Source organism: Lynx canadensis, chromosome X (assembly GCF_007474595.2).
Source record: "Lynx canadensis isolate LIC74 chromosome X, mLynCan4.pri.v2, whole genome shotgun sequence".
Taxonomy (NCBI): Eukaryota; Metazoa; Chordata; class Mammalia; order Carnivora; family Felidae; genus Lynx; species Lynx canadensis.
Genome location: NC_044321.2, coordinates 13607307 through 13632613, shown reverse-complemented (window position 1 = coordinate 13632613; position 25307 = coordinate 13607307). Strand labels below are relative to the sequence as shown.

The window sequence follows — 25307 nt, the reverse complement described above, 5'->3', positions numbered from 1 at the left end:
CACTCCCTTCTGGCCTGCAAAGTATCTGCTGAGAAATGAGCTGATAGCCTATAGGCTTTTCCCTTGTAGGTAACTTTTTGTTTCTCTTGCTGCTTTAAGATTCTCTCTTTAACGTTTACATTTTAAATATTGTGTGCCCGTGGTGTGGACCTCCTTGGGTTCATCTTGTTTGGAATTCTGTGTCCTTTGGATTTGGATGTCTGTTTCCTTCCCTAGGTCAGGAAAGTTTTCAGTTATGATTTCTTTGAGTACGTTTTCTACACCTTTCTCTCTCTTTTCTTCTAGGTCCCTTATGATGTGAATGTTTGTTCTCCTGATGTTGTCCAAGAGATTTCTTAATCTATCCTCATTTTTAAAAATTCTTTTCTCTTTTTGCTGTTCAGTTTGTGTGCTTTCCATCGCCCTGTCTTCCAGATTGCTGATACGTTCTTCTGCATCTGCTGATCTGCTGTCCACTCTCTCTAGTGTGGTTTTTATTTCAGTTACTGTATTCTGCAACTCTGGTTTTTGAAAATATTTTCTATTCCTTTATTGAAGGACTTACTGAATTCTTCCCTTCTTTTCTCCAGCCCAGTATCTTTATGATCATTATTTTAAATTGTTTATCAGGCATATTGCTTATCTCTTTCATTTAGTTCTTTTTCTGAGGTTTTTTTCTTGTTCTTTCTTTTGGAACATATTCCTCTCTCTCCCCATTTTGCTTGACTTTTGGTGTTTCTATGGATTAGGCAGAAAGGCTAGTTCGCCTAAACTTGAAGGAGTGGTCTTGTATATGTTGTCCCCTCTGTAGACTGTGTGTGTGCTTGGTTACTTTTGCTGGCTGGCTGGAGCTGTGGCTGCATATGTTAGTTACTCTTTTAAACCATGGCTTTTTATAGAAAGAAGAAAAAATAATAAAATTAAAAATTTTAAAGAACTAAGAGGAAAAGAAAAAAAAACAAAAAGAACACAAATAAAAATCAAACAAGACAAATTAAAAAAAATAAAATAATTTTTTCAATTAAAAACAAAAATGTGGCTTAATTTCTGTGCTCCAGCACACAAGGTGGTTGTGTAGCCCTGGGTTAGCTGAGGTCACAAGCTCACTGTGAGCCAAGCCCTGTTCTGGTCTGGGCTTTTAAAAAAGGTAGAGTAGGAGAGAGCATCCCAGCTGTTCTCTGACCCTTTGAAACCATGACTTTTTTTCTGTGTCCCATTGTGACCAGGGTTGGTGTGGTCTTACATACCCTGGGCTTGCTGAGGTCAAAAGCTCCTGGTGATAACCATACATGCCAGTTACAGCATCCAGACCTACCAGGTATGCCATTCCTGTCTGGGCTTTTAAGGTAGTGGGGGAGAGAGTGCACCCGCAGCTACTTAGCCCTTTTAAACCTGGCTGTTTTTCTGTGCTTCAGTGCAACTGAGGCTGGTGTGGGCTTGCAGACCCTGGGCTCACTGAAGCTGCAAGCCCACTGTGAGGACCAGACCAACCTGTTCCCGTGTCTGGACCCTGCTCCATTCTAGGCTTTTAAGGTGGTGTGGAAACATCAACTGTGCATTCTCCAGTCCCTCTGACCTGGAGAACATTCCCACAGCTCCTGCACTGCTTAGCAGAGTTCTAGTGTTGTGTCTTTTATATGCTAGTTGCTCTTTAAAGCTGTGGCTGTTTTTTTTCTTTGCCCAAGGACAGAGGGATCTGTTCTTGGTTCCTCAGTACTGTCCCTCCCCACTGCTGTTCCCAGCGTGGGTACAGGGGTTCCCTTTGTTACTGTGACTCTTCTCTCTCTTGCTGTTCTCTCCATCTTTGGTTGTTCAGAAGCTGTCCAGTCAGCTCTCACTTCTTCTTCAGGAGGAATTGTTCTATTAAGGTGCAAATCGGTGTGTGTTCCATGGAGGAGGTTAGTTCAGGGCCTTCCTACATTGGTCATCTTGTGCCTGGAACCTTGGGCTTTGCCTTTTTCACTTAAGAATATGTCCTGGAAGTCACTCCTTATTAGTTCAGAAAGATCTTCCTCTTTTTTTTTTTTTTTTTTTTTTTAACACCTGCACAGTGCTCCTCCACTGTGTGGATGTCCTGTAGTTTATTCCATCACTACAGGTACATGAGCCTCAGAAGAAGGGCTAATATCACTAATAAATAAATACTTCTTAAATACATCCATCTATGTATAGACATCTTGGTCATTTCCGATAGCTTGTGATTTTATTTTTTATTTTTATTATTTTTTTTATTATTTTTTATTTTTTTTATTTTTTTATATATATATATGAAATTTATTGACAAATTGGTTTCCATACAACACCCAGTGCTCATCCCAAAAGGTGCCCTCCTCAATACCCATCACCCACCCTCCCCTCCCTCCCACCCCCCATCAACCCTCAGTTTGTTCTCAGTTTTTAACAGTCTCTTATGCTTTGGCTCTCTCCCACTCTAACCTCTTTTCTTTTTTTTTTTTTTTCCTTCCCCTCCCCCGTGGGTTCCTGTTAAGTTTCTCAGGATCCACATAAGAGTGAAACCATATGGTATCTGTCTTTCTCTGTATGGCTTATTTCACTTAGCATTACACTCTCCAGTTCCATCCACGTTGCTACAAAAGGCCATATTTCATTTTTTCTCATTGTCACATAGTATTCCATTGTGTATATATACCACAATTTCTTTATCCATTCATCAGTTGATGGACATTTAGGTTCTTTCCATAATTTGGCTATTGTTGAGAGTGCTGCTATGAACATTGGGGTACAAGTGCCCCTATGCATCAGTACTCCTGTATCCCTTGGATAAATTCCTAGCAGTGCTATTGCTGGGTCATAGGGTAGGTCAATTTTTAATTTTCTGAGGAACCTCCACACTGCTTTCCAGAGTGGCTGCACCAATTTGCATTCCCACCAACAGTGCAGGAGGGTTCCTGTTTCTCCACATCCTCTCCAGCATCTATAGTCTCCTGATTTGTTCATTTTGGCCACTCTGACTGGCGTGAGGTGATACCTGAGTGTGGTTTTGATTTGTATTTCCCTGATAAGGAGCGATGCTGAACATCTTTTCATGTGCCTGTTGGCCATCTGGATGTCTTCTTTAGAGAAGTGTCTATTCATGTTCTCTGCCCATTTCTTCACTGGGTTATTTGTTTTTCGGGTGTGGAGTTTGGTGAGCTCTTTATAGATTTTAGATACTAGCCCTTTGTCCGATATGTCATTTGCAAATATCTTTTCCCATTCCGTTGGTTGCCTTTTAGTTTTGTTGGTTGTTTCTTTTGCTGTGCAGAAGCTTTTTATCTTCATAAGGTCCCAGTAATTCACTTTTGCTTTTAATTCCCTTGCCTTTGGGGATGTGTCGAGTAAGAGATTGCTACGGCTGAGGTCAGAGAGGTCTTTTCCTGCTTTCTCCTCTAAGGTTCTGATGGTTTCCTGTCTCACATTTAGGTCCTTTATCCATTTTGAGTTTATTTTTGTAAATGGTGTGAGAAAGTGGTCTAGTTTCAACCTTCTGCATGTTGCTGTCCAGTTCTCCCAGCACCATTTGTTAAAGAGGCTGTCTTTTTTCCATTGGATGTTCTTTCCTGCTTTGTCAAAGATGAGTTGGCCATACGTTTGTGGGTCTAGTTCTGGGGTTTCTATTCTATTCCATTGGTCTGTGTGTCTGTTTTTGTGCCAATACCATGCTGTCTTGATGATTACAGCTTTGTAGTAGAGGCTAAAGTCTGGGATTGTGATGCCTCCTGCTTTGGTCTTCTTCAAAATTCCTTTGGCTATTCGGGGCCTTTTGTGGTTCCATATGAATTTTAGGATTGCTTGTTCTAGCTTCGAGAAGAATGCTGGTGCAATTTTGATTGGGATTGCATTGAATGTGTAGATAGCTTTGGGTAGTATTGACATTTTGACAATATTTATTTTTCCAATCCATGAGCAGGGAATGTTTTTCCATTTCTTTAAATCTTCTTCAATTACCTTCATAAGCTTTCTGTAGTTTTCAGCATACAGATCCTTTACATCTTTGGTTAGATTTATTCCTAGGTATTTTATGCTTCTTGGTGCAATTGTGAATGGGATCAGTTTCTTTATTTGTCTTTCTGTTGCTTCATTGTTAGTGTATAAGAATGCAACTGATTTCTGTACATTGATTTTGTATCCTGCAACTTTGCTGAATTCATGTATCAGTTCTAGCAGACTTTTGGTGGAGTCTATCGGATTTTCCATGTATAATATCATGTCATCTGCAAAAAGCGAAAGCTTGACTTCATCTTTGCCAATTTGGATGCCTTTGATTTCCTTTTGTTGTCTGATTGCTGATGCTAGAACTTCCAGCACTATGTTAAACAACAGCGGTGAGAGTGGGCATCCCTGTCGTGTTCCTGATATCAGGGAAAAAGCTCTCAGTTTTTCCCCGTTGAGGATGATGTTAGCTATGGGCTTTTCATAAATGGCTTTTATGATCTTTAAGTATGTTCCTTCTATCCCGACTTTCTCAAGGGTTTTTATTAAGAAAGGGTGCTGGATTTTGTCAAAGGCCTTTTCTGCATCGATTGATAGGATCATATGGTTCTTCTCTTTTTTTTGTTAATGTGATGTATCACGTTGATTGATTTGCGAATGTTGAACCAGCCCTGCATCCCAGGAATGAATCCCACTTGATCATGGTGAATAATTCTTTTTATATGCTGTTGAATTCGATTTGCTAGTATCTTATTGAGAATCTTTGCATCCATATTCATCAGGGATATTGGCCTGTAGTTCTCTTTTTTACTGGGTCTCTGTCTGGTTTAGGAATCAAAGTAATACTGGCTTCATAGAATGAGTCTGGAAGTTTTCCTTCCCTTTCTATTTCTTGGAATAGCTTGAGAAGGATAGGTATTATCTCTGCTTTAAATGTCTGGTAGAACTCCCCTGGGAAGCCATCTGGTCCTGGACTCTTATTTGTTGGGAGATTTTTGATAACCGATTCAATTTCTTCGCTGGTTATGGGTCTGTTCAAGCTTTCTATTTCCTCCTGATTGAGTTTTGGAAGAGTGTGGGTGTTCAGGAATTTGTCCATTTCTTCCAGGTTGTCCAATTTGTTGGCATATAATTTTTCATAGTATTCCCTGATAATTGTTTGTATCTCTGAGGGATTGGTTGTAATAATTCCATTTTCATTCATGATTTTATCTATTTGGGTCATCTCCCTTTTCTTTTTGAGAAGCCTGGCTAGAGGTTTGTCAATTTTGTTTATTTTTTCAAAAAACCAACTCTTGGTTTCGTTGATCTGCTCTACAGTTTTTTTAGATTCTATATTGTTTATTTCTGCTCTGATCTTTATTATTTCTCTTCTTCTGCTGGGTTTAGGCTGCCTTTGCTGTTCTGCTTCTAGTTCCTTTAGGTGTGCTGTTAGATTTTGTATTTGGGATTTTTCTTGTTTCTTGAGATAGGCCTGGATTGCAATGTATTTTCCTCTCAGGACTGCCTTCGCTGCGTCCCAAAGCGTTTGGATTGTTGTATTTTCATTTTCGTTTGTTTCCATATATTTTTTGATTTCTTCTCTAATTGCCTGGTTGACCCACTCATTCGTTAGTAGGGTGTTCTTTAACCTCCATGCTTTTGGAGGTTTTCCAGACTTTTTCCTGTGGTTGATTTCAAGCTTCATAGCGTTGTGGTCTGAAAGTATGCATGGTATAATTTCAATTCTTGTAAACTTATGAAGGGCTGCTTTGTGACCCAGTATATGATCTATCTTGGAGAATGTTCCATGTGCACTCGAGAAGAAAGTATATTCTGTTGCTTTGGGATGCAGAGTTCTAAATATATCTGTCAAGTCCATCTGATCCAATGTCTCATTCAGGGCCCTTGTTTCTTTATTGACCGTGTGTCTAGATGATCTATCCATTTCTGTAAGTGGGGTGTTAAAGTCCCCTGCAATTACCACATTCTTATCAATAAGGTTGCTTCTGTTTATGAGTAATTGTTTTATATACTTGGGGGCTCCGGTATTCGGCGCATAGACATTTATAATTGTTAGCTCTTCCTGATGGATAGACCCTGTAACTATTATATAATGTCCTTCTTCATCTCTTGTTACAGCCTTTAATTTAAAGTCTAGTTTGTCTGATATAAGTATGGCTACTCCAGCTTTCTTTTGGCTTCCAGTAGCATGATAAATAGTTCTCCATCCCCTCACTCTGAATCTAAAGGTGTCCTCAGGTCTAAAATGAGTCTCTTGTAGACAGCAAATAGATGGGTCTTGTTTTTTTATCCATTCTGATACCCTATGTCTTTTGGTTGGCGCATTTAATCCATTTACATTCAGTGTTATTATAGAAAGATACGGGTTTAGAGTCATTGTGATGTCTGTATGTTTTATGCTTGTAGTGATGTCTCTGGTACTTTGTCTCACAGGGTCCCCCTTAGGATCTCTTGTAGGGCTGGTTTAGTGGTGACAAATTCCTTCAGTTTTTGTTTGTTTGGGAAGACCTTTATCTCTCCTTCTATTCTAAATGACAGACTTGCTGGATAAAGGATTCTCGGCTGCATATTTTTGCTGTCTAGCACCCTGAAAATCTCGTGCCAATTCTTTCTGGCCTGCCAAGTTTCAAAAGAGAGATCAGTCACGAGTCTTATAGGTCTCCTTTTATATGTGAGGGCACGTTTACCCCTTGCTGCTTTCAGAATTTTCTCTTTATCCTTGTATTTTGCCAGTTTCACTATGATATGTCGTGCAGAAGATCGATTCAAGTTACGTCTGAAGGGAGTTCTCTGTGCCTCTTGGATTTCAATGCCTTTTTCCTTCCCCAGTTCAGGGAAGTTCTCAGCTATAATTTCTTCAAGTACCCCTTCAGCACCTTTCCCTCTCTCTTCCTCCTCTGGGATACCAATTATGCGTATATTATTTCTTTTTAGTGTATCACTTAGTTCTCTAATTTTCCCCTCATACTCCTGGATTTTTTTATCTCTCTTTTTCTCAGCTTCCTCTTTTTCCATAACTTTATCTTCTAGTTCACTTATTCTCTCCTCTGCCTCTTCCATCCGAGCCGTGGTGGTTTGCATTTTGTTTTGCATTTCATTTAAAGCGTTTTTCAGCTCCTCGTGACTGTTCCTTAGTCCCTTGATCTCTGTAGCAAGAGATTCTCTGCTGTCCTGTATACTGTTTTCCAGCCCAGCGATTAATTTTATGACTATTATTCTAAATTCACTTTCTGTTATATTATTTAAATCCTTTTTGATCAGCTCATTAGCTGTTGTTATTTCCTGGAGATTCTTCTGAGGGGAATTCTTCCGCTTGGTCATTTTGGATAGTCCCTGGTGTGGTGAGGACCTGCAGGGCACTTCCCCTGTGCTGTGGTGTATAACTGGAGTTGGTGGGCGGGGCCGCTGTCCAACCTGATGTCTGCCCCCAGCCCACCGCTGGGGCCACAGACTGGTGTGTGCCTTCTCTTCCCCTCTCCTAGGGGCGGGATTCACTGTGGGGTGGTGTGGCCCGTCTGGGCTACTTGCACACTGCCAGGCTTGTGATGCTGGGGATCTGGCGTATTAGCTGGGGTGGGAAGGCAAGGTGCACGGCGGCAGGGGGGGCAGGCTTAGCTCGCTTCTCCTTAGGTGATCCACTTCAGGAGGGGCCCTGTGGCAGCCGGAGGGAGTCAGATCCGCTGCCAGAGGTTTGGCTCCGCAGAAGCACAGAGTTGGGTGTTTGCGCGGAGCGAGCAATTTCCCTGGCCGGAACCGGTTCCCTTTGGGATTTTGGCTGGGGGATGGGCGGGGGAGATGGCGCTGGCGAGCGCCTTTGTTCCCCGCCAAACTGAGCTCTGTCGTCCGGGGGCTCCGTAGCTCACCCTCCCTTTGTCCTCCAGCCTTCCCGCTTTCCGAGCAGAGCTGTTAACTTATGACCTCCCAGACGCTAAGTCGCGCTTGCTGTCGGAACACAGCCCGTCAGGCCCCTCCGCTTTTGCAAGCCGGACTCGGGGGCTCTGCTTGGCCGGCGAGCCGCCCCTCCGCCCCGGCTCCCTCCCGTCAGTCCGTGGAGTGCGCACCGCCTCGCCGCCCTTCCTACCCTCTTCCGTGGGCCTCTCGTCTGCACTTGGGTCCGGTGACTCCGTTCTGCTAATCCTCTGGCGGTTTTCTGGGTTATTTAGGCAGGTGTAGGTGAAATCTAAGTGATCAGCAGGACGCGCGGTGAGCCCAGCGTCCTCCTACGCCGCCATCTTCCCCTCTCCCTTCATGAATCGATAGCTTATGATTTTAAACAACACTACAGTGATTGATCTTTTTGTATTATCAGAGGTGTAGTTTTATTCCCCTCCAGATAGGTTGTACCAAGTTTGCATTTCCACCAGCACTGTTTGTGAGTGCCTGTCCGCACCTACCCGCCCCCAGTTTCACCAATAAAATATATATGTTGTCATATTGTTTAATTTTTGCCGATCTAATTAGGTGATAGTCAGTGTTTGCATTTCTCTCATTGTGAGTTTGAACAGTTTTTCTTAAGTTTAAGCAACATTTTTGTGTTTTTTGAATTGTCTGTTCAAGGCTTTCCCCCATTTTTCTACTAGGTTTTTGTTCCTTTCTTTGTCCCTCAATTTTGAAGAGGTATTTATCTATTAGTGATAATAATCTTTTATCTGTGGTACAAAGTGCATATATTTTCTACCAGTTTTTGCTTATCTTTTGTTTCTGGTGTTTGAGCATGCAAAAATATTTACTGTTCATCAATCTTTTACTGCCCCTGTATTTTGAGTCAGAGTTAGAAAGCCTTTTCCTAGACTGAGGTTAGAGAATAATTCACCTCAGGGTGCTTGGGTGGCTCAGTCCATCGAACATGCAACTGTTGACCTTGGGGTTGTAAGTTCGAGCCCCATGTTGGGTGTAGAGGTTACTTAAAAATAAAACCTTAAAAAAAAAGAATAACTCACCCCTATTTTGCTCCAGTACTTGTATGGTTTCATTTTTTATGTTTAGGTCCCTCATCCATTAGGAACTTAATCTTGTGTATGGTGTGAGGTATGGATCTCATTACATGGCTCTCAACCAGGGGCAATTTTGTCTTCCCAGGGGACGTTTGGCGGCACTGTCTGGAGACATTGTGGGTTGTCACAACGAGGGGGAAGAGTGCTCCTGGCATCTTTTGGGTAGGGGCCCAGTATGCTGCTAAACATCACAATGCACAGGACAGCCCCCACAGCAAAGAATTATCTGACTTGAAACATCAGTAGTGCCGAGACTGAGAAACTCTGGTGAAATTTTTCTACCAGTTGTTCTACCATCATTAAAAAAAAGCTCCCATCTTTTGCCTCAGTGTTTTGAGATACTGCCTTTATCGTAGATTATATTTTCATATATACTTGGGTTGATTTCTGGATTTTGTATTCTTTTCTACTGGTATGTTTTTCTACTCATGTATCAGTACCACACTATCATAATTATAAAGGCTTTAAAGATATTTTAATGCCTGGTAGAGCTACTCACCCTTATTGGTTTCCTTTGTCACTGTTTTCCTGGCTATTCTTGTATGTTTGTTTTTCCATGAGAACTTTAGTATCAATGGGTCTAACTCCATTTAAAAGGAAGCTTATTGGTATTTTTATTGGGATTGGATTAAATTTATGAATTAACTTAGAACTGACTTGCTTATAATGCTGAATCGTTCTATCCAAGGACAAGGGACATCCTTCCATTTGAGAAAGTCTAATTTTGTGTCTTTTAGGAATGCTTTATAGTTTTTCTTATACAGGTTTTGCACATTTCTGGTAAATTAATTCCTAAGTGTTTAGTCTTTGTTATTGCTATACACGGAGTTTTCTCTACTATTAGGTCTTTTAATTGGCTATCATTTGTGTAAATGAAGGGTATTGATTTTTGTGTGTTTGTATCCTACTACCTTACTGAATTCTTTTACTGTTTGAGTTTTATCATTGATTGTCTACCAGGAAAATCCTATAGTATCATATCATCTGCAACTAGATATAGCTTTACTTCTTCCTTCCTAATTCTTATGCCTGTAATTGATTTATTTTGTCTAATTCATTGATTAATCTCTCTAGTAAAATGCTAATTAGTAGCAGAGATAGTGAGCATCTTTGCCTTGTTCCTGATTTTAGTGGAAATGCCTGTAGTGTTTCCCCATTAAGATACTGGCTTTAGGACTAAGGTGTACATATTTTATTGTGTTAATGAAGTACCACTCAATTCCTATTTTCTCAAGTCTTTTTATAAAAATAGGTGTTAAATTTTATTTAAGGCCTCTCCAGCATCTATGGAGATAATCATATGGGTTTTTTTTTTTCCTTTAGATCAATTAATATGGTATATGATACTAATAGATTTCTTAATATTAAAACAACCTTCCATTCCTAGAATAAATCCCATTTGGTCATGGTATATTAATTTCTTAATGTGGTATTCTGTTTGCCAACATTTAGTTTAGTATTTCCGCATTAATAATCATGAGTGATATTGGTCTATGGTTCCCTCCCCCTCCCTTCCTCCCAGTCTTTACCAGGTTTAGGTATCAAACCTTCATAAAAGATTTATAAAAGAAATGGGGAAGTTCTACTTTATTTTAAGTGCTCTGAAACAATTTGTAGGGCATTGGGATTATCTAAACTTTGAAGGTTTAGTAGAATTCCTCTGGAAAACCATCTGGCGGCCTGAGATTATCTCCTTTGCCACCCTTGAAGAAGGAGGAGTCCCAGATGGACTTTAAAGTTGGGAAACAAACCTTGACTCTTCAGCTGACAGAGGGTTTTTTTAAAAAGCTAAATTGGGGCGCCTGGGTGGCGCAGTCGGTTAAGCGTCCGACTTCAGCCAGGTCACGATCTTGCGGTCCGTGAGTTCGAGCCCCGCGTCAGGCTCTGGGCTGATGGCTCAGAGCCTGGAGCCTGTTTCCGATTCTGTGTCTCCCTCTCTCTCTGCCCCTCCCCCGTTCATGCTCTGTCTCTCTCTGTCCCAAAAATAAATAAACGTTGAAAAAAAAAAATTTTAAAAAGCTAAATTGTGTGGTCAGTTTCCTGTGCATTCCCCTTGGAGAACTTTTATTTAAATCACATGTCAAGAAACCAAGCACCCCCTCTTTCCACTTGTAAGAGCTATGAGGCTGCTTTGGAGCCATCACCAGATAAAAACAGAGGACACTGTAGCTCTTGAAAATTTACAATATCCCAGTGCACCCTTAGGAGCTCAGTACAGTGCCCTGGAGTACCTCAGCACACAGTTTGGGAACCACAGGTATGTAAGCCTTCCCGTCTTTTTCCTACACGTGTGTGTGTGTGTGTGTGTGTGTGTGTGTGTGTGTGTATATACTCACATATACACTCATATTTTTTGAGCTCATACTATACACAGTTTTATACACTGTTTAAAAATCTCTGATAAAATATATACATTTTCCATTTCATTGAGTGTTCTTTTTTTTTTTTTAATTTTTTTTAAGTTTATTTATTTTTAACAGGGACAGAGAGCGAGCATGAGCTGGGGAGGGGCAGAGAGAGAGAGGGAGATACAGACTCCGAAGCAGGCTCCAGGCTCCAAGCTATCAGCACAGAGCCTGATGCGGGGCTCGAACTCACAAACCGTGAGATCATGACCTGGGCCGAAGTCGGATGCTTAACTGACTGAGCCACCCAGGCGCCCCATTGAGTGTTCTTTTATAACACTATTTTTGATATTGTATTCTATCCTAGAATATATCAGAATTAAGTATCTTCCGTGGACATTTAACATAACTATTTTTCCTGTTCGAAACAGTGCTTTGATGAACACCTTAGTGAATACATCTTTGCATACAGTCCCATTATTGCCTGGGGATAAATTCCTACACATAGAATTGCTGAATCAAAGAGTATTTTTTTAAAGATTTTATTTTTTTAACTAATCTCTATACCCAACGTAGAGCCTGAACCCACAACCCCAAAATCAAGAGTTGCACGCTCCACTGACTGAGCCAGCCAGCTGCCCCATCTTACAGGTTTTTTTTTTTTGGCCACTTTTATTTACTTTTTATTGAAGTATAATTGAGACACAATGTTACATTAGTTTCAGGGGTACAACAGTGACGTGACAAGTCTATGCTGCATTATGCTATGCTCACCCCAAGTGTAGCTACCATCTGACATCATACAACACTGTTATAATACCATTGATTTTATTCCCTGTACTGTATCTTTTATCCTCATGAGTTATTCTATAACTGGAAGCCTGTACCTCCCACTGCCCTTCACCCATCCCTGGCAACCATCAGTTTGTTCTCTGTATTTATGGGTCTGTTTTCTGTTCATTCATTTGTTTTGGTTTTTAGATTCCACATAGAAGTAAAATCATATGGTATTTGTCTGACTTCACTTAGCATAATTTAGTATCTTATAGTTTTGACAATTATTGGGAAATTGCCCTCTAGAAAAAGTGTAACAACTTATACTCCCTCCAGTCTTATATGTGACTATATGTTAGAGTTTATCCTGATTATGAATATAGTTTCAGATATTTGTTTGTTTTAGGCACTATGCTGGGAACTTTTTCATATACAATTTAATTGTATTTATATAACATTGTATTAAGTCCTCTTAACAACATTCTAAAATTGAAGTTATTATCCCCATTTTACAGACAAGAAACTGGGACTCAGAAAGATGTAACTTTTTCAAAATCACACAACTGAGAAAATGGTAGGGCTGGGATTTAAATCTAGTTAGACCCATAATCTTATTACTGTATATCACTGATACTTCACGAACTTGATTGGCTATTAATGATGGTGATGTCCAATACATATTGAGTACTTATTGTGCATCAGGTACTATTCGCGTGTACTAACACATTCAATCTTTGTTTCACACCTGTGAGGTACTGTGTACTATTAACCCTGAGACACTGAAATGATTAACTTGTCCAGGGTCACACAGCTAGCTAACAAACAGTAGAGCTGGTGCTCACATCCAGGCAGTTTGACTTCACAGTCTATACCATTAATGAGCAAACTACACTGTGTAGGGTGCAGGGTTGTGGAAGATCATGTATCAGAATCTCATTAGGAATGCTTTTTTAAAGGAAGAAAAAAAATGGCTCAACTAAAGTCTCATAGATGAAAGGAGAGTTACTGTCTAAGAAAACGTGTATCCAGCAATTTGCTGTGTAAGAAAAGGTCTATCTAGCAGTTTGGCTGCAAATGTCTGGTCCCTGTCCCCGCAGCCTTTTCTCTTGCAGCAATGTGCAGCCCTTGTGAGCCTAATGCATAGATCTGTGTTCTGTATTCTGCGTCCCCTCCAGGTCTGAGGGGTAGAACTTGAATGGAAGATCTTCCAGTGAACTTGGTGACCCAAACTCAGAGAAATGAAACAGTTAAAATTTCCCCAATTACTTGGAAATACTAAGTATTATCATTTGAGGTGGGTACACTTTCTGGTTTACATAAGTATGATCTAGACCTCTTCTCTTATTGATGTTTGTTGGGTCAATGAATGCACCTTCATTGTTATTCATGATTTTAGGCCTTTTCCTAGAGCCTTACTTTGGTATTTAGACTTTATTAAAAATTATGCAGATTATGACAAATGGTGATATTTTTATGTCATTTCTGTAAATGTTCAACATTCTTCTCTCTCACCCGCCCCCCTGGAAAAAACAACTTAATGAGCCACAAAACATGTTATAATGAATGGAAAAATATTTTTAGCATTTTTATGCAGAAAATGCCTCATTAAAAGCAAATGCTTTAGCAAGCAGATTTGAGCTTAATAAGAACTTTTGTCGAGCAGGGGCTTTTGTGACAAATCACTAGCATGTGTAACTGCTCTATATTAAGACCTAGAAAGCCCTAAGAGTCTGTCACCTTCCTTTCTTACCCCTGGGCTGCACCGCAGCAGTGTAGTTGAGTGTGCTATGGCACCGAGTAGACTCGGTGAACCTGAAGTCTGTGAAGCCTAATGTCTGTGTGTTGTTCGCTATCACTCACTGTTTTATCCGGATATGGTACATCATGCAGATTCATTTAGATGAAGTCTCTTCTCAGCTGCATGTTTGGTGTCATGTGGTCCAAATATTTCGCATCTATTTTGCATAGTGTAAAAACCATAAAGGTGCAGGGTGTATTATCCTACATACAAACTTCATTTCATGTGAAAACCTCAACTTGGACCCACACTTGTAACTTCTTTAGATTTTGGCCTCAAACCAGAATGACAAAGGAGCAGGGATCCACCCACTCTGGCAGCCATGTGGGCTGACTGGGTCACAGAAGTCATCGCCCCTCCTCAGAGGGTCCGGTCCCAGTCCCTGCAGCCTTTTCTCTTGCAGCAATGTGCAGCCCTTGTGAGCCTAATGCATAGATCTGTGTTCTGCGTCCCCTCCAGGTCTGAGGGGTAGAACTTGAATGGAAGATCAATTCTATAGGTGAGCACTTATCCCCACCGAGGCCTTAGAAAGCACACCCAGGGTGATGGACTTTGTAGGTGTTCTGGGCTCATCTGTGGTCCATCCTTGGGGCTTGGGCTGCATTACAGCCACACCCACCCAGGCAAAGCTGAAATCACTAGCAGTGAGGGGGGCCCTCTGGTAACTGGTTACCCTGCAGAACTAGCCTCCCTTATAGAATGGGGAAGCATAAAATGATGAAATGGTTCATCTTCATATGTTAAGTTTTCACATCATTTTTTTCTCAGCCCACCCCCACCGAGTCATCCACACGATCGCCTGCCAGTTAGCGCTTAACATTCAACAGTAACAGTTAACATATATCGAGGTCTTACTCTGTGCCTGGCACTGTGCTACATTCTTTCCATGTCTTATCTCATTTCACCCTCAAACTTTATGAGGTAGATGCTGTTAATATCCCCATCTTAGAGAGGAGGGAACTGAGGGCTAAGAAGGAACCTGCCCTACGTCTTTTAGCTTGTATGCAGGAAATCTGGTGTTTGAAGCAAGTTTTTCCCTCCGACGTTAGAGTCCTTAATTATTGCTTTGCTGCATTGTGCAACCAGTTACCTAAAAAAATACTTCTGAATCCCCACTCTATTCTCCAAAAGACACATGAATGAAAGAGGGGAGAAGAAACTCCAGTTGCTCTCAAATGCCCATGATTTGCTCTCTCACGTGGCCCAGCTTCATCCACTGTGACTCCCAAGACCCACTCATGCTTTCTGATGAGCAAGGACAGGGCTGCTGGCTGGCCGCCAAGCTCACCGTTAAGAAGTGCCGGTCCTTTACTTCGCGCCTCCTCTGGCTGTGAGCTGGGGGGTAGGCTGGCAGTGGAGGAGCCACTACAGAAAGGGGGACAGCGGCTCTCTGCTCCCGGCGATCGCTCCGGCTGCGGTGTTCTAGGGGCAGAAAAAGCAACGATACAGAAACATCCTTGGCATTTTCCATTTCTCTTTCCCCTTTGGGAGGATGAGCAAAAGGCTAGAAAAAAGTTTTTGCTAATCTAGCTCATCTGTATACCAAGTAAGATTTTTAGAATGGTTCCAAACTAAACGTTCACTTCACGTTAATATGAAGACTGGCGCTTACATTTTAGTGGGTCCATCTTGTAATCTTTCTACAAGATGGCTCACTCTGAGTCTGGAAAAAGCAGTACATTTTTCAACATGCCTCATTTCAAAACAACATGAGCAAAACAAAAGTCTAGGACAACGGGGGAAGATTTGGTGACATTGATGCTGGAGTGGACAGTAGGCACAGACGTGCCAGAGTCTCCTGGGGAGTGCCAGAAACACACACTCCCAGCCATCCAGTAGGTGGTGGAGCCAGCTCACGCTGGCTCAGGAGTGCTGATTGCTAGGTGTTCAGGAATTTTGCAAACCAGTTTTGAAACTACTGGTGGCTTAGAAGTGGGCCACGGTGGGAGTATTTACATCACAGAAATTAGTGGGTACTACACATCAGGACTTTTATCTTTCTATCATGCAATTATTTATTTATCTACATTTTCTTTTCTAGAAAACCTGTGACCACACCATTGCAGCCGTCTAAACCCCATCATGTATAACACTCAAAGGGCTTTGAAATCCTGGGCTCCTAGAGAAAGTAGAGGAATCCCAATGAGGACACTTGGCCGATTTAGGAGTAAAGCTACCTCTGGGGAAAGCCAAGAAATATCCATGCGTGGGATGAAGTGCTCCTGGCTTCTTAACAAGAATCACTGAGGCATCAAGAGCACAGTTTTGTTCTCTGGGTGTCTCAGCGAGCTCCAAAGCACACCCTGCCCAACACACCACACTAACAGCCACCCTGCCTGCCCAATCCAGCCTACACTCCTGCCCAGGGCCTGAAATCTTATGACCCCTCACAAGTCCAAGGTACAAAGTCACATACTGGTAGGTAGTCTTTGCTAAACTGCCGCCACAGCCAGTATTCATCGGAAAGACCTTTTGAAATAAATGTCTTTCCACTGCCACCACCTGTTTTTCTCTGCAAGCAAGCAGTGGGCTTTTCTAAACGGGCAGCACAAAGAAAAAGGTACATTTTAAAATTCATAACGAGTAGAATACAGGTGTCACTGGTTAGGAAAAGGTCAGAGGAAGGGAGTCAGGAGGGACACATCAACTCAATTTCCCATTCAGTTGCTCCCTTCCTACACTTTCTTAAATCTCTCTCTTTCATTTGCCCGAGGCTGGGAAGAGGCAGGCTAGATTAATGACTCCCTAATAATACTTTTTTTTCTGGCGGTGGGGTGGGGAGAACATTCATCTACTGGAGTCTGAAACTGCAGTAGACTCTTGGTCGTTATTCCCTTAGGCTAATGGAACTTAGACCTCAGCCCTGAACCTTGAAAGGAAGGAAATATAAAATATAAATCTCTCTTTATAGCCACTTAGTAATTTCTCCCTCTCTCTTCTTAGAAACAAACAGTGGCATTACTTTAAGCCATTTGGCTCTGAGCATAAAGAACTGCCAAGAAAAAAGTGGGGGGGGGGAGAGGAATCGGGTTCTAAATAATTTGAAATGCATTGAGGTGCAACTTGCTCTGGGAAGCTTTCTCTGAAGCTCCATGGCATGATCAGTCCTTTCCTCTGAGCACCCACATCCCTGTTGAATTCCCTGTTTACTACCTCACTAGACAGGCATTCCTCGTGGACAGGGCCCAAATGTTAGTTATTACCCTCTGAATCCTAGGTTTAGCACAATGCTTGGAGCCCAGTAGACTTTGTTGAAGGGACTGCTATTGAGCAGATCTCAAAAGCAGCCAATTTCTAAGGTTCTGATCTCAGTCCCATCAGCTCCCTCCTTACAGCCTCATCTCCAAAAGGAGCACAGTGCTGCCGCCACCACAGCTTCACTTGTCTCTGCTTCATTATCCACTCACTGCTGGTGGAAGCCAGGACCTTTGGGCTGTCCAAATAGAGAACCTACAGGGAGCTTACTCCGGCGTCTGCGGAGCAAGGCCCTTGTCGGCTAGCTATTAGTCACGGCCACCAGATGGCAGAAGTGGTATTCTGATGAATGCAGTGCTAAGCTACTATGTTTCCGGGACAAGGTTAAAAAAAAAAGTCACTTTCTAATTTTAATTCCACACTGCATGTTTTTAATTCTATGATGCCTATAATTCCTGTTTATGGCTCTCTGCAGTGCTATTAAAACTACTACACCCAAGATTTGCTGTTGAGACAACCTCAAAGAAAGCCAGTCTGGGAGGGCGAGACACAGCTCTGAGGTCTTCCAAAACCCCAGGAGGCCCTGTATCCCTCTCAGTCCCCAGGAGGAAGTTCTGAGAAAACTGATATTGGCACTGGCTGTTCCTCAGTTCTGTCATTGAGTCCAAAGCTGACAACACAGTGAAATGGGATAGTGTACAAGCAGCTTGATGTTATCTGGTTGAATCTGGGAAAATCTAATCAGGGATGACTTATGAATAATAATAAAGGGATAAAAATAATTGTGTCTAAAGGGCTACCACAACTCAAGCTCTCTGATGATGGGATCAGAGAAAGTATTTAGTGAGAATGATCAGACTCCCCTGTCATCATTCTATGCCCTCTATGCTCAACCAGTTTTTTACAGAATTTGATTTACTTACACGTTCATTGAGGACCTACTTTGTGTCAGGTTCATGCTAAGTGCTTTGAATAAAAATGAATAAGATCTCATCCTAGCTCTTCAGTTGCTCATGGATTAAGAGTGGAGATAGGCTTGTAAGAGGTTAGTTATAAGCTTGTAAGTGGCACGATTGGGAGGAGTCAAAGGATAGTATTAGGGGAAAGGGGCCTAATCGAGGCTGCAGAGGAATGGGGAGTATGTTAAGGAAGATTTCCAGAAGGTGGCCTGCACTAAAAATTTGGTAAAGAAGGACTTTTCAGCCAACCATAAAATCGAAGTGACTCAACTTTAAAAATCAAAGTCAATAGTAAGAAGGCCAGAGATACCTCTAGAGGATACCCATCATCACTCCTCATCCTAAGTGTCACAGTATCTGCTACTAATAACCAAGGGGCATTTTTAGCAACAGTTGCGTTAGGGATATTAGTAGGTTAATTCTTTCATTAAAGGGGGAGAACACAAGGATATGGGAAAAGGGAGAAGTCATACACATGTGGAAGAAAATAAGCTGAAAACAAATTTGTCATTTCTCCATCCTGCTAGTGACATTATTTATTTTATTTGAATTGTAATGCTTTTGGAAAATACCATTCCTTAAAGGAACATAGGGAATTTGGAAAAAAGACATTGAATGTACAGATACCATCTGTCTCCACAGCGAAAATCTAAAGGCCGAAAAAGCTCACGTGCCAACTTCTCATACCCAATTTAGGGGTCTCTAAAAGGGTGATGCCAGTTTTTAATCTCCTTGTCCTAATTAGAATGGTTTTGAGCCCCTGGAAGGTAAGAGAAGGCTGTTATCTTCTACTTTGTTCTGTGCCTGTCTCTGGCTTTCTCAGAATGAAAGAGAAAGAGAAATATTTATTTTCCTAGGACACAGTGTATGGTGAGGAGGAAAAGAGCTCTGGCCGGGGGTCTGGCGGCCTGGCTCTGAGTCTTGGCACTCTACCTAAATGGGCTGTGTGTGACCCTAAGCGAGGTTTCGGACTTCTCCAAGCTGCCACTCACTCCGCTCTAGAATGGTTCTCAACAGGAGCGGGATCCCCTGGGGCAGGGGGTAGGGGGGCAGGTTTAGGCAGGAGCCAAGGACGACAGCCCTCCTACAATGCACAGGATGTTCCTAAACAATGAAATAGTGCTCTAGGTCCCACAAATGTCCTATCAGAATTTCCTGTAACAGAAAAGCCTAGAACCTATTTCTGAGTCAAATCTAATTCTCTTTAAATTATAATCCAAAGGTTTTTTTTCTAGTCTTTTTTTGCTCATGCTTAATATATGCAGAACATACCAGTTTTTATGGTTGTGTCCTCTGCCCTTTCATTTCCCTCTACTTTTTGTTCAGAATGGCTTCTGATTGTCTTGACTTAATCCAAACCTACTTTTGATAGGCACAGACATCTGACTGCTTCATTATGTCTTCTAGTGCAGTCGTGCCCAGGCATTGTATACTGCAAATATCAGAAATAATTTTCCTTTGAAATTCTTTTTATTATCATATTAAGATCATGCTATTTTTAATTATGTATATAATTACCCACGAATTTCATTTCAGGGTAGAAAAGGGATCATTTCGAAGTACTTGCTGTGTAACAAGGGATGGTGCCGGAACTGATGGCACAGAGAAAGAACCCCCCCCCCCTCAGATGGACAAGCTCCATGCCCTCTCCCTGAAAATCAACACCCCCAATCCCGGAATCAGTCACCTCTGCGCAGGGCTTGCGGGCTCTGCCGGGCACGGCGGTGCAGCTCCTCCACGCAGGGCGGCCTCGTGGCCGGGAGGAAGATGTTTCTCTGCTGGTGCCACGGGGCGCGGTAGTATACGCTCAGCTTACTCTCAATGTCCAGGTTGGAGACGGCTGTGAGACAGAGAGAGAAACGGGGTGTTATACATCACAAGCTTTAAATTGTGCATCTGGCAGACTCTGGGTGGGGAGGGGGGCAGGGGCGGGGAATCTGTGTGGAGTGGAAGTCCAGACTGCTGCATTCACATCAGGAACTCACGCAAGGCTGGGGAAAGGTTTGTGGCTTACAGTATGGAAAAAGACACCCTTTGCCCCCAAGCTAAGGGATGGGAGACCCTAGGACACCAACCATCTGCCTGTGACCAGCTAACATCCTCTCCACACCTTTCATTTTATGCTCTCTGACACAGTCACTCATCAACCTGGACAAACTCCTGGCCAGCCTTGCTTAGGGGGTGGCACGGGAGGTCCTGCCTTCCAAGAATGCAGAGGGGCGCCTGCGTGGCTCAGTCGGTTAAGTGTCTGACTCTTGATTTCGGCTCAGGCCATGACCTCATGGTTCGTGAGTTTGAGCCCCACATCGAGCCTGCTTGGGATTCTTTCTCTCTTCCCTCTCTGCCCCTCCCCTCCCCCAAATAAATAAATGAACGTTTTTTAGAAAGTATGCAGACAAAAGCCTCAGGAATGAGTCAAAAAGGTCACCCCAGCTCCAGTCTTCTGGCCACAGGGCCTGGAACTATACTTCTGTACACCTGCTCCTGATGCCCACCTGAACTTTGCTTCTCCCCTGTTTTGTTGTCTCCTGTGACCCTGGGCCCCCAACCCTCACTGTTTCACCTTACCCTGCCTATCACCTGCCGACTCCATTGCCTGCTGTCTTTGGAAGCATTGCTCAGCTTCCCTAGTTTCATGCAGGGGAGAGGACATGCACTGAAGAGCCCATTACAGAGGTCCCAGGGGTTCAGTGAGGAAACCAGACAGCGCTGGTGAGAAGAGGTGTACCGTCCTTGCAACTCGTAGGGAAGGAGGCCTCTTTCCCCCAAACACAGCATTTAAGCTCAAGGTCGTCTTCATGCACACACTGAGTCTAGGATGGAGATCCACTATGAGTTGAAGACAAATTCTTATGGGAGGAAATGGTTCTAAGCAGGAAGATTTTGGTTAGGAAATTACTGCACAGAGCAATTCCGGAGCGCCTGGGCAGCTTGCCAGCCTCAGGAATGGTGAGAACTGGCCCCCAGTGCTTCACCTGCCAGGCCTGCTATCCAGACCAGACCCCTGTTCCTCCCAGTCTCGTCTCCTTCCACTGCTTTCCCTCTTTCCCCCAGTGTGTGATTTGGGGGTGTTCTGCCCAACCATTTATTCCCGTGCCCCAAACAAATTTTTGGTTCTTCTCTGATCCTTTTCTTTTTGAAGTCTGGTTTATCATTTCACTTGTCTGGGAAACCTTGCACAGAACCAGATAATCTACAGATAAAGCAGAAAGGCAAATGGAAAAGGAGGAACGATAGTTTTGTAGAAGGAAAATAGAAAAAAACTGGGGAAAATATAACCTTTGGATAATTAATCCCTCCCACCCAGTACTACATTTATGGCAGTTATTTTTGGTTTTGGTTTTGTTTTCTAATGCAGTCTTCAATAGTGGGGTTTTTTCCCTAGAATAATGCATCATAACCACAAAGACTGCCAGTAGAAACAAAGACATATTTCCCAAGATGCTAAAGAAACATCACATGGACAGGGTCAAAGGGACAATGCCATACCTCTAAAACAGTGCCATCCAACAGAAGTTTCTGTGATGATTAAATGCCCTATTAGCTGTGCCATCCAATGTGGTAGCCACTAGCCACACTGGCTATTAAACAATTTTTAATTTTTTAAAAATTTAAGTTTAAACAGCTATAGGTAGCTATTCTACTGGACAACCATAAACAAATACTCTGTTCTATTCTCTCACCTTCAACTACAGAGATTACTCCCTTTGACCTAGATTGTTTTCTTCCTTGGTGTTTAATCTCCAAGAAGAAATTCAGGCCCAAGGGTTAGAGATCCCAGGATGATCTTCCTGGGTAGGGGAGAGTATTCTTAGGGTAAAGTTCTGTGGGGCCAAGCATAAAGGCAGCAACTTTTCTTTCTTGAGTTACTCTATAACTTCAACCCTTTCCTTGTAAACTGTAAGTGCTTGGTGAACCAATCAGGGGTCACTGAGTCCTGGGGATAAGAAACCCTGGGAGGAATCCCTGAGGGAGAGACCAGCCTCTTCAGGCCTCACATGAGGTGGGTAGAAAGGGCAGGCCACATCTGGATCAGAGCCTCCCTCCTCTCCCATGTAAAGTAGGGGAAGTGCTGAGACAGAGGCTTTATTTAGCCACCCTTGGAGAAATGCTCTGGTTCAGTGACCAAGATTGACTAAAAAGTCAGCCCCTGCCTGCATGCAGAGGTCATTAGCAGACTTAACAGAGGCAGGTGGGAATTCATGTGCTCATGACAGCTGGAAGAAGGGACTGAACGGAGAGCTTGTCTGGGGAAAAGAGGAGGCCAAGAAGCTCAGTGGGCAGTTCTAGGAATAGAGGGATTCCTGAGCACCTCCTCTCCCAGGCCCATCCTTTCAGGAAGGTAGGAGCCAGGATTCAGGGCTGGGTCCAGGTGACTTGGGGATAGATCAGAAGGCTATATAGCCCCTCATTCCCATAGCACCACTGACGAGCAGCTCAGGATGTTAACTTTTGATAGCCCCTCAGAAACCATGGTCAAGTGATCATGGCTCCTTAACCTCAGTGTGGGGAAGAGCTGGGCTCCTGCTATTTATTTCAGCGTTCATCTGAAGAAAAGACTCAACCAGAAGTGCTTGTCAGAAACACAGATTCCTGGGCTCCGGCCTAGACTTCCTGAACCAGAATTTCCAACAGAGGCCTAGTAATCTCTGTACTTGAAAAGTGCCTCAGATTAGTTTTTATCATGAGGCATACGTGAGAAGCACAGAACGTTAAGTGATGATGCCTTGGGATCTTATGAGCGAAAGGGGCAACAAGGTAGGAGGGAAGAGACCGCTGCAAATGAAAACCTCTGTCCACACCTGGGATGTTTTCCAAATAGCTCTTATGTCCTAGCCACAGTGCTGGGTGCTGGGATACAGCACAGAACAAAACCCACAAGAATCCTTGCCCTCCTGGAGCATCTGTTCTCTGGTTTTGTGGGAAAACGGTTTAGATGTAATCCTGCCTGGAGGCAGGAGGTTGGGAGAAGAGACCTCTGGCTGACTCCTGTGTTCTCCTATTCTACCATTCCCGAGGGATAGTCTAAGACCTCTAGACTTCTAAAGGCCCTGACACCAAAAAGGTCATAGTCTCCACTCCTCCAACTCCACCTTTCTGCACAGGTTAATCCCAAATTAAAGCATAAATTAGCAATCACAAAACAAATGTAAAGAAGTTCTGTAAAATTCTCTTTCTTCGTTATTAAATATTAAATACAAAGTTATTTGGGGAAAAAAGCATTTTTCAGGTACCCCTGACTTGCTGATGCCATAAACACATTCTTGCTGTGCCTACTGGGCAAGGCAGCGCCGAGTTTCTGGGCTGCAACGCTCTGCCTGCTGCTCAGGGTTGTGGATTCATAGATGCAAAGACTAACACAAGTTCCAGCACAGTCAGCCAAGTCACAGTTCCTAGGAAGACCCAGCTCTCTCAATGACAGCATTCAGAGCTGGGAATCCTTACCTCTCCCCATCCAGTCTGTTTCTTTGTCTGCGGAGAAGCTATAATGGATTTCTGCCACGCATTAGCAGGTAAACATTTTACTCATCAGTTGCTACAATTGTGTTTATCTCTTAGACGGGGAAGGGAAGGAAAACTCTTTAATCCCTTTGCTTTCAGTTTTGTCCTTTGGTTACAGAGCATTAACTAGTATTATGTGTCCACTGGAGGCAGACATACAGGCACTAATGGAGCTCTTCAAGGGAAAACTCCCATTTTCCTTCTTAAAAAAAAAAATGTATTCCTTTCTGTAACAGTTCAATGAAAGTTTAATACACTCATTCATAAGCTCATTGCACCACTGCCATTTCAAAGTTGTCAGACATCTTCACATGCACTCTGCACCCTTCTCTTCCCTGTTTAACAGTTACACCATGGCTCAGCCATGAGAGCTAGTGGGCTTATTAGTACTCCCAGTAATGTTCTTCCTCATAAAAATGCTACAAAGAGAAGAGTTTCTCCTCTGCTTATTTGGATACATCAGGGGCCCGTCTGTGGTAGGCGGAATTCTAGGAGAGCCTTCAAGATTCCTGTCCTCTTGTGTGTGTACCCTGTGTTGTCCCCCACCCCCCTTGAGTGTAGGTGGAACCTGGGAATTATGTTACATTATATGGCAATGGAGATTTTGAGATCCCTATTCCCGTGACTGTGAGTTAATCAAAAAGATAATTTTCTTGAGTGTATCTAGCCTAATCAGGTGAGCCCTTAAAAAAAAAAAAAAAAAGACAAGCAGCAGCAGAGAAATTTTCTTGTCACCCTTGAAGAAACAAACCACCACACTGTAGAGAAGGCTGAGTGGCAAATAATGGCAGACAGTAATAGCGGATGGCCTCCGTTCTACAAGTTCAAGGAAATGCGTTTTGCCAACAACCACTGCGCTTGGGGGAAGCCCCCAGGCCTCAGATGAGAACTCAGCCCCAACGAAAACCTTGACTGCAGACAACTGGGACCCTGAGCAGAGGACCCCAGTGGACCTGTGCCCAGACTCCAGACCCATGGAAACTTCAAGATAATAAATGGATAGTGTTTTAAGCTGCTACATTTGTAATATGTTGTTACGCAATAGAAAACTAATCCACCCTCCCACTATTGCATCTATTTTCCTAGAGCCAGTTGCTTGCCTTGCCTGGTACTTGTCCTCTCCTTCCTTTGTTATTGCTCTCCAAAAAAGGGGTAGATAAGGGCATGGATTACAATGGGAAATAGGGCTATGTGTCTCATTTTTATCCCCTACAGCAGAAAAAAGGTTCTGGGCTGTTTCATTTCTCCTGTCCAAAACTATAGGCTCTCACTGGGAGCTCCGCTACATGCCAAGCTGGTCATCAGGTGTATTACACTCATGGGATTTTCACACAACCTAAAGATTAAAGTACTACTCCCATTTTACAGATAAGGAAAAAGAAATCAGAGAGAGTATGTAAATTTCCAAAGTCTCACACACCTGGCCAGTGGATGATCTGGGACTAGAAACTCTGTCTGTTTGGCTTCCAAGCTGCTGCTCTTTCCCAAACAAGTACTGAAATGTTTGCCTAAACTAAGGCTGATTGGGGACGGGTGTAGAGTAGGCTGTCTGCCACATAAAAAGTATCTAGTGCTTCTCAAAATAAAAATCAAAGATTCTGAATTGCCACTGTCTATATCATGCATAGGATTAGGTGTAACCAAGGACTGAGTGAATCTTCCAGAAAGTGCCCAGAAGATCTGTCATATTCCAGAAATACAGACACCGTAAAACCAAACTGCTGAAAGAGAATACCATTGTAGGAAATGTCCACAGGGCAGTGAAAAGTCTTTATAGACTGAACTTAGTTCAGTTCCCTGTCAAACTCTGAATATAATGTAATTG

General features: G+C 42.8%; 1 protein-coding gene across 2 annotated transcripts in view; it reads right to left on the bottom strand.

Annotated features, from left to right (window-relative positions):
* Positions 1–25307, bottom strand: part of NHS (NHS actin remodeling regulator) — a 345377-nt gene that overhangs the window by 37174 nt on the left and 282896 nt on the right. For both annotated transcript variants that reach the window (XM_030304637.1, XM_030304639.1), the window contains exons 2-3: positions 19668–19820; positions 15115–15248 (exon numbers count right to left, since the gene is read on the bottom strand). In XM_030304637.1, the coding sequence (XP_030160497.1) occupies positions 15115–15248; positions 19668–19820 (287 nt within the window). The remainder of the gene's footprint in view (positions 1–15114; positions 15249–19667; positions 19821–25307) is intronic.